This window comes from Crocuta crocuta, unplaced genomic scaffold (assembly GCF_008692635.1).
Source record: "Crocuta crocuta isolate KB4526 unplaced genomic scaffold, BGI_CrCroc_1.0 scaffold36, whole genome shotgun sequence".
Lineage (NCBI taxonomy): Eukaryota > Metazoa > Chordata > Mammalia > Carnivora > Hyaenidae > Crocuta > Crocuta crocuta.
Genome location: NW_027532203.1, coordinates 17,694,572 through 17,709,754, shown reverse-complemented (window position 1 = coordinate 17,709,754; position 15,183 = coordinate 17,694,572). Strand labels below are relative to the sequence as shown.

Genomic DNA, 15,183 nt, shown 5'->3' with positions numbered 1-15,183 from the left:
CCCAACTATTTCTGGAAAATGATAGTATAAAAGAAGGTAGCAGAGGAAAGCACTGATGCGAAGTGTGCCAGCCAACACAGCAGCAAGGGCTGTGCTCTGCAGATGTGGACAGTCTGAAAAGTCAGTGTTTTGCAGAAAGCCTACCTTCCCCAGACCAGAAATAAGAAAACCCATATGGTATATCTGGTCCACCCAGGAGATCCCACACATGAAGCAATAGGCTTTGGGGCTTACTTTGCTTACACCATGTTCATTTTGTTATCACTACTTTATTTTTTTTAAAAATTTTAATGTTTATTTTTGAGAAAAAGAGAGATAGAACATGAGCAGGGGAGGGGCAGAGAGAGAGGGAGACACAAAATCCGTAGCAGGCTCCAAGCTGTCAGCACAGAGCGCAACACGGGGCTCAAATCCACGAACCGTGAGATCGTGACCTGACCCAAAGTCCTAGGCTTAACTGACTGAGCCACCCAGGCGCCCCATTGTTATCACCACTTTTAACAGCTATCAGGCCTTTTCATCTGTATTGTGTTCTAGAATTCCCCCATCTCTCTCTCTCTGGAGGATGCTACAAAAAGAGAGAGGAAACCACTCAACATCGAATGACTGCAGTAACAGCCATGGGTGAAAGAAGAGATGGCCATATTCAAATAGATGAAATGTAGTTAAAAAAATTTTTTTAATGTTTATTTATTTTTCAGAGAGAGAGAGAGAGACAGAGCACAAGCAGTGGAGGGGCAAAGAAAGAGGGAGACACAGACTCAGAAGCCGGCTCCAGGTTCTGAGCTGTCAACACAGAGATTGACGCGGGACACAAACCCAATGAATCGTGAGTCATGGCCTGAGCCGAAGTTGGACGCTTAACCTACTGAGCCATGCAGGTGCCCCTCTATTTTTTTTTTAATATTTTTATTTATTTCTAGGAGAGAGAGAGAGAGAGAGAGACAGCGTGAACAGGGGAGGGTCAGAGAGAGAGGGAGATACAGACTCTGAAACAGGCTCCAGGCTCCGAGCTGGCAGTCAGCACAGAGCCCGACGCGGGGCTCGAACCCACGAACCGCGAGATCATGACCCAAGCGAAAGTTGGACGCTTAACCGACTAAGCCACCCAGGCGCCCCCCCTCTAGTTTGTTTTTAATAAAAGTAACCTTAAAATAACGTGGAAGAGTAGTTCTTCACATGAATCTAAAATGATGATGTAGTCAATATCTACTACAGAAATATTTCAGGAAGCCCCAGTCACTGGGCCTTCCCTGTCATAACTGACTGGCCTTTCCATCAGTTCTCTTAAGTGCCATGAATTTGTCACATGCAAATCCAACGACTCAACTTATGAGCCCTCACTAATCTCCTTTATACAAGAGTTTTCGGTTTCCCAGTCTCATCCTTCATTGTCACTTTTAATCTCTTTCAATGTAACAGCAAAATGTGTATCAGTCATTTGCTGAGAGTGCGTCATGTGCCCGCAACATGCCAGGTGCTGTGTGGCCAGTAGCAGAACACCTTCCTGAACCTATTGACAATGCCATGGGGTAGAGGGCGGTAGCAGGTGTGAAGCAATCAGAAAGAAATCAACACACACACCCATAGGGCTAGAAATAAACACAGTAGGATGTCAGCAAAGAGTGTCTACTGCAAGACTAGGAAGGCTTCCTGGAGGTGGTGGCTTGAACTAAGTGTCCTAAGATGAGGGGAGGCATTCCAGACTAGGGAAACATAGTCTGCAGAGGTCAAAAGAAAGAGGGCAGAGGGATCTGCTGGGTACCTGGAGCTCAGCAAGGAGGGGTGTAGGTGAGACTGGAGAGGCTGGGTGGGCCAATTATGGAGGGTTTTGAGAGTCAGTCAGAAGTTAAATTAGATACAACATGATGAACAGTAGGCAATCACTATAGCTTCTTGGGTGGAAGATTTGGAGCCAGAGGTAGAATTTTGGCAAGACTGGGGCTAATGGCAGTGGGCAGAAAGGGCTGGAGTGAGGAAGGAGCTGCTCGAGGGCACCCTGGTGCGGGGGTGGGGGTGGTGGCAGGGAAGAGGGGCGAGGTGTGAGGGCCTCCTTCACCAGTCGCCTCATCCGGTAACTCTAGCAGGTCCTCAGCTCAGGGCTGGGCTCCTCCTTCTCCTCCTCCTCCTTCTGATCTTCATCTTTACCCTCCGCAAGCCCAGGATCCATTCCTGTGGTCCTTATTAGCCCTCAGAACCACAACAAGAAGGCTAAGAGAAACTCAGAAATTTGGACCCATTTTAGAAATGCTTTTCTAGAGCTCAATGCTCATAATCTCCTCTTCCTCCTCCTGCATCCTTACCACCACCATCCTCACAGCTGCCAGTACCGAGCACGTATGTTGAGCTGGGATGTGCACAGCCCTGCACACTGGTCCTCTCATTTACTCTTTGCATCCTCCTACAAGACAGGAATTATCTAGCCCATTTGACAGTTTCCAAGGTCCTACAACCAGGAAGTGTCAGAGCCCCACAGGGAACTCAGACCGGGGGTCCTACTCCTCATGCCTGGGAGCTTAGCCTGGGTCTGCAGTGTTCTCGGTAAACCAGGCTTTACGTGTCCACTTGCTAGTAAAAGGGGCTGCAATATTCTGGCTGGGATTCCTCTAGGCTTCCTCCTGATGTGGCTTCACAAAGTTCCGTTTTTCCCTTTCCATCTGAGCAAATCTAAATCTGTCTGCCAGCCTCACAGCCTCTCACATTTAGTTAACAAGCACATAATGTGCATTTGCTATTTTCATCCGTGTGAAATTAACTGCCTCTTTGTGGTAGGTCTAAACCACGCATTATTCAAACTTGGGCACATACATGCCACTTCCTTGGTCAGTGAAGTACACTGCAGATAAAAAACAGGAAAAAATTTTTGTTGTTTAGTGGAAGTGTTTTATCCACGTGGCAATCACAGAGGATTAATTTTAATTCAAAAGAATGAATGAAAGGTCTGAATCAAGATGGGCCAGTTATAATATTCTAACTTCTTTTTTTTAATGTTCATTTATTTTTGAGAGAAAGAGTGTGGGGAGGGGGAGGCAGAGAGGGGACAGAGGATCCAAAGCAGGCACTGTGCTGACAACAGCAAGCCCGATGCTGGGATCACACTCTCAAACCATGAGGCCATAAACTGAGCTGAAGTCGAACACTTAACCAGGCACACTTTCTAACTTCCTTTTAACAGAAACATGTGCAATATTGTACAGTAGGGAAGTTAAGAAGGAAAATGTATCAATTATTATACATTACTAAATTCCTTAAAATGACTAATTTTTATTAAGGGGATAAATTAGGGACACACTGACTTTATGGGGAATTAGGTGGGTACTTTAAGGGTTTAATGAGACTCTGACCCACCCTGCAGGATCTAAACAGCAAGGATTTACAAACTCAACCATGAGATAAACTTCAGCTTATGGGGGAAACAAATCATTCAATGTGTGCTCATTGCTGCAAGGAACTGGATATTAAAATACTGTCTTAGAAATTACAGAATCTCAGGTTCGGGGTGCCTGGTTGGCTTAGTCGGTTACGCGTCCGACTTTCGCTCAGGTCATGATCTCGCGGTTCATGGGTTCGAGCCCCGCGTCGGGCTCTGTGCTGACTGCCAGCTCAGAGCCTGGAGCCTGTTTCAGTCTGTGACTCCCTCACGACGATCCCAACACACTATCAAAAGCTATGGGCCAGTTTGCTAGTATACAGAGAGGGAGACTAACCGTAAGAGACTCTTGAATACAAAGAACAAGGTTGCTTTGTTGAGTGTTGCTGGAGGGGAGGTGGGTTGGAGGATGGGCTAAAGGGGTGATGGGCATCAAGGAGGGCCCTTGTTGGGATGAGCACTGGGTGTTATATGTAAGTGATGAATCACTAAATTCTATTCCTGAAATCATTATTGCACTGTATCTTAACTAACCTTGGATAATAATAATAATAATAATAATAATAATAACAACAACAATAAAGCTATCCACCATTCTCCTCCCTTCCATCTTACTTAAGGGCTCAGCAAACATTCTTGAAATTCAAAACCTTGAAGCACCTGAACTCCAAACCTGCCCTGTGGGTACTGATAGATCACAAACTTGGCAGACCCTATCGCTCCTCTTGGTTAGAGCTCTCTTCTATCACGCATCTTCCTTGTTTTTATCCCTGCTAAGTGCTCGGTGGAACCCAGTTTGATATATGCCAGGAACCCAGTACTCTGCGAAGCTGCTATCCGAAAAGGCACATCTTTTAGTTGTGCTGATGATTACATTTGAGAAGCCCTAGGGAATATGACCTTCATGCTCATATTATTAACATTGTCACAAGGACCGAAAAATCTTCTTCCGGATGCTGGTCTGTGGCCCTGGCACAGGAATTGCCAACGAGAGTTTTTGTGATTACCACATTACTAACAAGGGGCATGCTGACATTTTAAAAAAGAGTCCTGGAGAAAAACTAATCTTAAATGTACAGAATTCAAAACATAAACTTACATACTATTTTCTTTCCCACTTTTCTTTCTCTGGAGAGAGGAATATGACTAAATGAGACTATGAAATGCTTGAAAAAACACCACTGTGACGTGTTTGTCCAAATGTGACCCAGGCCAAGGTTGGTGAATTTTAGAAATCTAAACACCTAGCATTAAGTTTTTCTGAAATTCTAGGCCTCTGGGAATAGAACTGATAGTTTTTATGCTACAGTATCTGCCACCAATTGTGGAATGGAATTTTAACATTAAATGTGGATGGAGAATCCAAAACCATTAAAATTATACTAAGCTCAATCAGTAAAATAAATATGTGTACATTGAACTGTTAAATTGTAAATCTTCATATTTATACATATTTCAAGCACCAGGAAGCACTCTGGTTCTGAGAATAAAAATTCTTTTGTTTTTCCTATCTTGGAGAATAAAAGTACCTGAGTATCTTTTGTTCTAAGATATATAACCTAAAATATCAAAATACTTGAATATATCTACATATTTAATATACACCTGCATATATATTTTAAGATATACATAACACATACATACAGATACACATCTATCAATACAAAAAAACACCAAAGGGTTCATGTAAGAAATTTTATCTGTGAGCTGATTCAAAGCATAAATAACAAGCTACAATTTCCAAATATTTAGACAGAGACCAGGGGAAGAGACTGTGGCACTTTATATAAGCACGTCATACTCAGAAGCCTATTTTTAAGCCTAATGATAGAAACATCATCAAATATCGTAATGCAATAAAACAAAAGTGACTTCTTACTGAATACTGGGAAAGACGTATTTCCTTTTAACACTTGGAATTCTTGTTCTAGTCGTCTCCGTAAATCTATTTGTTCAAATAAAACCTTCTGAAGTTCTTCTAATAAAGAAAAACAGAAGAGTCATTTTACTAATCTTTACAAATAACTCTCCAGAGAACTGTTATATATGGCAATTTATTATTAGAAGACAAAATATTTTACCAGTTTAAAAAGTGTTGCATAGACATAGGATAGATTTTGTGCAGAAATCCATGAATATAAATCAATGTAATATATTATTTTAAAGTATTATATTACAGTGTCATGTATTGATTAATATGTATGCATTAATCTCAATTATATCCACCCAATGGTCCATATATTATTCATATGTTGCTTGTCAAGCTTAAAATATGGTGTAGAACAAAAATATCCTCCTATTATCTCCATGGTCTTTTGAAGCTAAGAGAAGTTCTACAGAATTAAAACTTTTCTTTACCTTTCCCCATATTTTCAACATCCTTTTTGAGTGAATGAGGTGAATTTGTTTCTTGTGTGTGTTCACCTTTAAAAAAAAAGGAGAAAAAATATTGGTTTTCTGTAGGCTATTTTCTGAAAGTTTTCTTTTACTATCTGCAAAGGAGCTTAGTTGGTATGACTTGAAAGTGGACGTCCTCAGAACCAAATGTTGTCCTTATTTACTCGTGTACAATTCCCCTGAGGCACAGCGGGAGAGCTTCTGGAAGCCAGGGTGCAGTCTACCTAGCCTGAAATGGCGGCTCTGTGAAAGCAGATTCCGGAAGTTAGCCCGTTCCCAGCCCCCACCACTATCCATCCTCTACAACAAAGATACTTGCTAAATGGGCAAAAGAGGGGGTTGAACAATGAACACATCCAGAAGAATTCAGATCAGAATTCCTCTCCTTCCAGAAGTGAAGGAGCCTAATGTCAACCAGAAGGCCCCCAAGGCTGAGGAAGCAGAAACCTCCTACCTTCTTGGGTCACCAAAATTTGGGGCAGTTAGAAAGAAACTGGAGACTTTTGTTCTCCGTGGGAGAGAAATGATAAGCCTGGAGTGATTTCCTAATAACTGATAGGTGTTTTTTTTTTTTAAATCAACCTAAAACAGAGGTGTGAAATAAGTTATCTTATGTTACTTTGTAATAGTCACACGCTTGCTGATAGATTCGGAACTACCTGTCTTCAACCAATAAAAACTAGATTGTGGATAAAGGTTAGATGTTATTCTTACCTATTTTGTTTATGTGCTAACTAGAATGATGGCAAGCTAGGAAAATGTCCTTGCCTACAGTCATAAATTGAGACTATGTAATCTAGAAAACGTAAACCAAAGAAATCCAGCCACTTAGCTGGATTGTTTTTCCAATTCAACCTGCTATCTGCAACTATCCACATGATGTAATTAAGCTTTCCACTTTCATGTACAGACAGTATAGACAAAGGTGCTCTCAGGTTTCATGGATCCCCACTCCCCCTTGACTCTCTTCTGGGTTAGCTCCTTCCTCTATATCCATGGTGCTGTTTGCGTACACACTTTCCACACCCACCAGGCAGCGTGCGACTTGGAGGCAGAGGCTCTGGTTTTCCTGCATGGCCAGTGCTTAGAAGAATGCTAGATACATAACAGGTATTCAATAAAGTGTTTCCAGTTGTCACTGAAAGGAACTCCAGGAGCTCATAAATTCTAAACTATAGTGTGGGCCAGAATGCATCATTTCAATTCTCTCCTCACTATCTATTCATTTCCTTTCTTCAACAAGAAATGTAATATAATGGCCCTAGGCACTTGTAGGAATACTGGGAGATTTCACCGTCAAGGTAAAAATTCCTGCAAAAAGGGAAACAGCATCTCTCCACCAAGCAGTGGCCTACAGTATTAAGGACAGACAAGAAAATACTTAGCATATGATAAATGGATGGTGATTCTGCATTCTACCCAACGATCATTAGGAGTAAGTATTTGCAGGAATAAGTGGATGCATATATATGTATAGAAACACATATATGCAAATATTCCTACACATGTGCACAGTGATGAAAAGATGCTTGCCCTGGCTCCCCATCATTAGGACAAAAATATCTTAGGCGTCCCTGAGATCCTTCATGACAGATACTTTCTCTACTATCTAGATCATATCTGCACAATCTCATTTCCACTTTCGTCTTGGACATGACCTCTCTCCACAGGCTTTCAACACTAAAACCTTGGCTTTCTTCATGTAGAATAATGAAAATATCTGTGAAGCATTTTAAACATGCACCTCAATCCAATTCCTACAAAATACTACTCTACTCTCTAAAAGAAGAGTAACATAAAGGTTGATGAGAAATCATAAATATAGAAACCAAGAGTAATGGTATTTTGAAGTGAAAGTAGATGCGTATTATGTGCAGTTTTACCTCTGTTTACTCCAAGCCTCAATCAGTTAAATGCATAGCTGTTTCATACTCCAATACAGTGTGGAGTCTGAACAAGAGAAGAAACAAGCACACATGTCCCTGTGTAGCCATCTGCAGGGCAGAGTGACATTTCACCATCTTGCCACTGTCCCAACCACAGGGAGCATGGCTTAAATGAGATTGTTCGTGTCTGAATAGGCAGCTCTAGAAGTCGTGTCCTTATCACATTATAGACCTTTTGATTCATTAGTGTATTTTGTGGCCTGTTTATCTTACATTACATTTCAGTGAGATAATTAAATTTAAAAATTAAAATGGGATGTGTAAAAATGCAGGTCTTTTCTACTTCGCAGGTCGGAGGTTTACATAGGGGTGAAGCCATTAAACAAAAGCCTAGCAAATGGAAACTACATTATCAACAAACGAATCTACCGATAATGTTAATAATAAGTTTTTCTTTTCATTAGCTTTGTAGAGGTTTTATTAATATTTTACATCAGTGTCTATTTCAGATAGATGCTTTGCTGCAACTTCTCAGTAAAACCTGCCAATTTGGAGCTTGGATGATTCAAATGTCTCACTTACAAAGTTTTTTTTTTTTAATGGTTAAATGTTAGGTAAATAAGGAGCACAGACATTTCAGCTGCCTTTTGTGTATCTTTTACTGGACCGTTGCCTTTTGTATATTACTAATCTGTGAAACCAGATTGTTAATGGTGGTTAAAAATGACCTCTGGGAGCCTGGATATGTTTGTTCACTATTACTGCTAATGTTTTCCATCTGGTTTAAAAAAAAAAGGCAGTCTAATACTAGATTAAATAAATGAGATTTAGTTGACAATAAGCTTCCAATTTTTATAAATATTCCATTAGGTTAAATGCATTTTACTTTTTCAAAATTAATGAATAGGTTTGGAGACATCCAAAAATTAAAATGCATACCTTCCTTCCCACTATACTTCTCCTTTAAAAAAAAGTTATGAAAAGGCAGGGGGAGATCTTAATTGTATAGAGTTACAGAAGGGAAAATTACAATATGGAAGGAACATCTTTCTTGGAGGCCAGGCCTAAAACATATCTTAAATCAGACTGTAAAAGAAAACAGTTGGGTGGCTTAAAGTTGGAGAGTAATGGATAATAAGGGTATAAAATGCATCCAGTGAACTGATGTGACCAGAAGCTGCTCCTGTTCAGGGATGTGCCTACATCAGGATTCCACAAGTGCATGTTCAAGGGCCGGATTGCTGTGACCTGCCTCACTGCCCATGAATCCCGCCTGCCCTGGAGGATTCATAGAGCCACATCAGGAAGCCTAAATCCCCTGAGTGCAGTGGGGGCCAGAAAGCCGGGGGCCATTTGGTTCCTGCTCCCGTGGTCTCTTCAGGGTCCTCTGGGACCAGGTGGACCCACATTCCAGGTGAAAGTTCCACCCCACACTTGGTTCTGCCCTCACAGAGCCATGAGAAGCTGGAAGCACAGGAGGGAAGGATGTGGGAATACGCCATGCTAAAAGCAGACACGAGCAGGAAACAGCACATGAGGAGGAAAGTGGAATGTCCAATGGGAAAAAACTCCGAAAAACAGGTAATAGATTCATTAGCACCTCGTTTCAAGGCACAAGGGGAATTGCTTTCTCTTAAAAATCATGGCCCACCTCTGCTCGAGAACTGGGCAATGGCTCCCGATGTCTACACTGCACAATCCACTCTTAAGTTCTTCCCCCAGCACCTCCAGGTTCTCCGACTTTGGCTGAGCCACACTGCCTTTCTCGGTCAGCAAGCACAAACCCTTCACTCTAGTTGGGCCTCTGCCCCTCACACCAGCTGGCTTTGGCTTAGGTTTTTGCTTAAGGTGCCCCTGCCCATCCATCCCCAATGAGAATGCCACCCAGTAACTGCTTCTTACTATTCCCTACTCTTCCGCAAAGCCTTTCCTGACTTCCACAAAAGCAGCTGATCCATTCCTTCCTGGGCTGAAGTTCCAACTCCCGACGGTCTTCACTCTGCCACCTGATGTCCTGGGGTTTCAACTCTGCAAGGCTGGTCTTTCCCAGCTAGAAAATCCGCTTTCTGAGGGAAGAGAGACCCTGTCCAACAGGTAACCCCATCACCTCTACCTTCAGGAGGGGCACAAACACATCCCACCCATACCGTTTGCTCTTAATTTAATTCAACCTGGTTTGTGAAAGAAATACAAAGTAATGCTGCTTTAAATCCTCAATCATCATAAGGGGTTTTTAGGCACAAACTCATTCCTATGAATGAAAAAGCACATTTCGATCCATTTGGACATTTGAAGACGTACTCTGTATTTTCAGCTTACAGAGGAAGTTTGTGATGTTTCCATTTTTGTTCCTATCTGACATTTTGAAAATTTCTTGCAGGGGCGCCTGGGTGGCTCAGTCGGCTAACCGTCTGACTTCGGCTCAGGTCATGATCTTGCGGTTTGTGGGTTCGAGCCCCGTGTCAGGTTCTGTGCTGGCAGCTCAGAGACTGGAGCCTGTTTCAGATTCTGTGTCTCCCTCTCTCTCTGTCCCTCCCCTGCTCATGCTCTGTCTCTCTCTGTCTCAAAAATAAATAAACTATAAAAAAGAAAAAAAAATTTCTTGCAGAGCTAAAACCATAGCGCTGAGATTTAACTGGGGCATGAAAATATTAATGCCTAAGTCTTCCATGACCTCCAAGAGCAAAAATACCTTACATTTTTAGAGCTCTTTTAATTTTAAGAGCCAAACGAGGAGGTCAGATGACCTGTGGTGTTGGTGGTCGTGAGACACGACAAAAAGTTGATTAAACAGGTAATTACTCTTCTCAAACTAAACTTGAATCCAATAAACATGACCATTCAGATACTGTACGTGTACAGGGTTTGCTAAGTACACAGGGTACAATGTGAAACGCCTGACTTTTGGATGAAGAGTAAAAACGTTGACATTCACCGCTCCCTTCTACGGAAATATATTCTCTGTCTTTTCATTCTCCCCTCAGTTTTCTACCCCCTGGAGCCTGCAACCAGCACTCGGAGGCACAGCCCCACAAAGCAGCCCCAGGGGCTGGCAGGTTGCTTATCACTAAAGGGCCTCTGTGTTCCTTTGGGACCGTTGTTGACACACTTGATGAAAAACATTTGGAGAAAATGTTTCCGTTATGGAAAGAAAGTGTGTATTTAATTGCACACCCAAGGATAGATGTCACTGAAACTATTTTTGTTTGGGGCTGAGCCTCAACATAAGACACGCATGCCTTCTAACGCTTGGATAGAGTGAAAATTTCCGTCGAACACCCAGATGTTTCCATGGTTGGTGGGTGGGGTCTCATGTGCTATCTTACGTGCCCTGCTACCGGGGCGCAGACCCTGGAAGAGAAGCAGTGATTGCAGACTACGGTAGCTCTGTACTGTCACACCCGTGGGGCTGAGCTGATGGTCTGCTCTCTGCTCTCTGGCTCGCAACAGCCTCAGCCCAGGGCCTGGCTTTCTGTTGAACAGCTTCCATTTATACATGTTTAACTCCCAAATAAACTCTGAATTGTAATAATTAACCTTAGTTTTACAATCTGGCTTTGATTTAGATTTCCTGGAATTTTTAAAGTTTTCTCTTTCTCTAACAACTTGTCTTAGGTACAATTTGGACGGGGTCAAAGTGAATTGGCCTAAGTGAGCGTAAGTAGTACATTTAATAATAACCAAAATGACGCACAACATATGGTTTAGAGAAGTTTTTAAGGACACTTTGCATTAGGGCATTAAAAAATCAATTACATAGAAAACAAGGTTAAATAATTTTCTCCTCCATCAGTAGTACATGGACTTCTGCTAATTTCTTGGTGTTAAATTCTACATTTAATTTTTCCCCTGTGACGTTTGGCACTTTAGTGAGGTCACAGAACAGAAGGGAGAAAAAAATCAATACCACTGGAGAGGATATGCTACAGAATGAAGTAACTAAGTATTAGCTCCATTAGTGAAAAAAAGGAGCAGGATTAATAAAGGGGAAATTAGAACGAACTAAGAGTTATAGCAAACTTTATAACGTATGATCAAAATTTATTGTGAGTTTGCATGCACATTGCTTCTTGAATTAGTATATCTTCAGTTCACTTAGAATTCTCTGGAGTTTTAGAACTTGTGCTTTCAGGGGCGCCTGGGTGGCTTAGTCGGTTGAGCGTCCGACTTTCGCTTAGGTCATGATCTCGCGGTTTGTGGGTTCGAGCCCCACGTCGGGCTCTGTGCTGACTGCCAGCTCAGAGCCTGGAGCCTGTTTCAGTCTGTGACTCCCTCTCTCTCTGACCCTCCCCTGCTCACGCTGTCTCTCTCTCTCTCTCTCCTAGAAATAAATAAAACATTAAAAAAAAAAAAGAACTTGTGCTTTCAATTAATGCTATTTGTTTTCTGGAGAATTTTTCACTGTCCTTCTTTATCTCCTCAAATTTCATGTAAATTTAAAAAATCCCTTGTAAAAAGAGAAAATTTTAGAAATAAAAAGAAACTGATACCTGAAATATGGGAATAATTTAATTTTGAATGTATACATTGAAAGATCTCAAAATTCATTGCTCATAAAAATTTCAGGAGTAATTTAGAGGTGGGAGGTTTTGTCAAACTTTACAGGTCGATAAACTGAGGCACAAAGCAGTTAAAGCATTTACCTAAAGTCACCTAGTGAGAGAATTAAAACTCAGATCTACTGGTTGTGCTTTTTAGAATTTTTCTTCTTCTTTTCCTTTTTTTATTTTTAAATCATAAGCATGTTCTAAGATTGAATGGAATAATAAATCAGAGTGCCTCATTCGCTATATATTCATGAGAAGTGTAACTGCTTCTTAGTATTCTCAGAAATCCGTCCATAGCATATTAAGTACACCAGAGAATCATACCAGTGAAAAATCAAATTGATTTAAAAACTCCTATACATATAACAAGATGCCGCCGCGCTCAGCATCCAGGGGTGCTGGCGTTTCCACAATGAAATGTATTGAAATCAGGGATGAATCCACTTGCGTGATTTCCTTGACCTGCCCACAGCTCTGAGCTGTCTCACCAGCTTGCCCCACTGCATTCAATTTCAAATCACTTAACTTCACTAAAGTTATTCAAAATGGATATGCAAAACCTTACTCTGGGATTGCAAGCAAAATGCTGTCATTTATATTTTTCGGTAGGTAATATTTTGACCAAACTACCAACCCCCTAAACTATATTACTGGGCTTTAACCCATGGGTCTAATTTTAAAGATACCTATGGATAAAAGGCTTCGGAGGAATTTTGGCTGCTTAAAAGCTTCAAGTTTGGTCCTTCGAATGACATAGAAGTACAAGATCTGCTGTGTGTCAGCTTAATGATCATTAGCAGGGAGGTTCTTAAAAAATCATTTGAAGATATCATCTTTGAAATTCCTAAAAAGAAACAGGTACTAATAAGGCTGAAAGGTTGAAGGAAGGCGATATTTAATTAAAATGATAATCTAAAAAAAATAAACTGGAACTAAGTATGGTATTAAACTGAATTTGTATTGGGGAACAATTGAAGCAAGTATCTGTATTTTAAAGATATGTCTATATCTTTACTTGTTTTGAGAAAGGACATAGACATCTCTTGATTAACTACATTCATAATTGCCACAGGAGTGAGAAAATTCATATCAAAATCAAAAATTGCATCCTGACTTATTAGATAGTTTGAAGAGACATTTTATTCTTTCATGTTCTACTGCTGAAATAAAATACTGATATCTTCCGATAATAATGGTTGAATTAAACACTGGCTAAAGGAATGCCTGGTTCCACGAACCTTATTCGATGGGATGGTGTGCAGACCACTATTACAGTATTCATTTTGCTTTACAGTTTATCTATCCCCTCCTCTTGATTGGAAGCAACTTGAGGGCACAGACTGGTATAGATTCTGTCTCTGAATCCCCAGAGCCTAGCAAAGTATCTAGCACACAGTAGGCATTTGGAAATATTTGTGGAGTAACCGAGTAAATAAACAAATGAATGCTATCTTGTGGATGTGGAAGTTAACAGTTGTTCCATGGGAAGAAATATCCCCAGTAACAATCAGGGTGTTCTGGATAAAGCTTTCTACTGCTAATCACTGCAAAGCAGTTAATCATAGGTCTTCATCATTTCATTGGCTCTTCTGGATTTTGGACACTTAGCTAAACGAAGGGATTCTTGGAGTCTGACCACAAGTAGATGCATTAATACCAAAACAAACATAGGACCAATGGACGCCCACTCTGGAATTTCCTCAAAGGTGCATTTCAACACAAAGATCATGAGCTAATAATCTTCCCTGCAAGACAGGACAGCTGAAGATACACCACTTTAAGTCCCACAACAGCACAAGCTCCTTAATATCTTTGGCATTTCAAACATCACCTCCACATGCTCAGTAAAACAACCATAAGGATGAAGTTCTTGTGACCCAAGATTCCAAGATACCTTTAACAAAATAAAAATTCTTCACTAGAACTTTTGTTCATTTCAGTAATATTTTTCATCCCTTTCATGTTCTACCTATCTCCCATTCAATACGGAATAATGATATAATATAACGTACTACCTGCAGACTCCTCTGAATAATGTGAGAATAAAATTGTAATATGGAAAATCAATGTAGAACAAGTTTCTCTGGGAATCTGCATCAAATTAATTATTGTGAGGAAGGGACTAGTAATAAATCAGTAGTATGACTAGGTATTATTACCAACATAACTATTGACTGTACTACCCTGAGCTCCGGGCACTGTGGAATCTTTATGTGAACACTGACCCTGACTATACTTTTACTTACTTCCTTTGGCGTTTGTATTTCTGTTTGAATATCAAGTAACAGTGGATTCCATAGTTTTTATCCATTCTGGCTACCATCCTTGGAGTTCTGATGGCTTTTCAGGGTTTACTGAACTTCTCAAGGATAAGAGGAACGTATTTTCAAATGGAACCAGCCCAGCCATCCAAATCAGAGGAAGATGGAGAAATTCAGTTTTTAACAGATCTGCAGAGACTATTAATATACATGAAGACAGCATAACTCTGTGATGGAATCAGTATGTTCTAATACCTTTAGATTTCTAACGGGTATGCACAGTTGCTCAAATGTTGACTTGTAAATTCTATAAAAAATGTGAATACCAGTTGTTTAGTGCAACGTAAGAAATTAGAGTTCCTAAAAAAAAATGATTTCAGTTTGTGGAATTTGAGTTTTCTCATTAAATCTATGGAATCTCCTTTAAATTTAATGATTTAAACATTAAACTATCTCATAGTTTTGTTTAAATCATTGCTACCTCTCAAAAGGCTGTACACATTTTACATCTTTTTATAGAATATTTACAAAAATTTTTATTTCCTTCAAAATTTGAACCCAAGTAGAGTAATACTTTAGCACAAGCGGCTTATGATGATTTATGGTTTAGCTAAATGAAGGGTAAAGTCTGGCACAAATTTTTCTCTAAATGTGTTATTTTATACTAAATACACGTACACTATAATTCTGAGCTTTAATATCACCAACAGCCAACTCCGAAA

General features: G+C 40.5%; 1 protein-coding gene across 1 annotated transcript in view; it reads right to left on the bottom strand.

The window, feature by feature from the left end:
- SKOR2 (SKI family transcriptional corepressor 2) overlaps window positions 1-15,183 on the bottom strand; it is a 33,723-nt gene that overhangs the window by 12,987 nt on the left and 5,553 nt on the right. Inside the window, 2 exon segments of the mRNA XM_077777683.1 lie at window positions 5,250-5,348; window positions 5,729-5,794. Of these exon segments, the coding sequence (XP_077633809.1) occupies window positions 5,250-5,348; window positions 5,729-5,794 (165 nt within the window).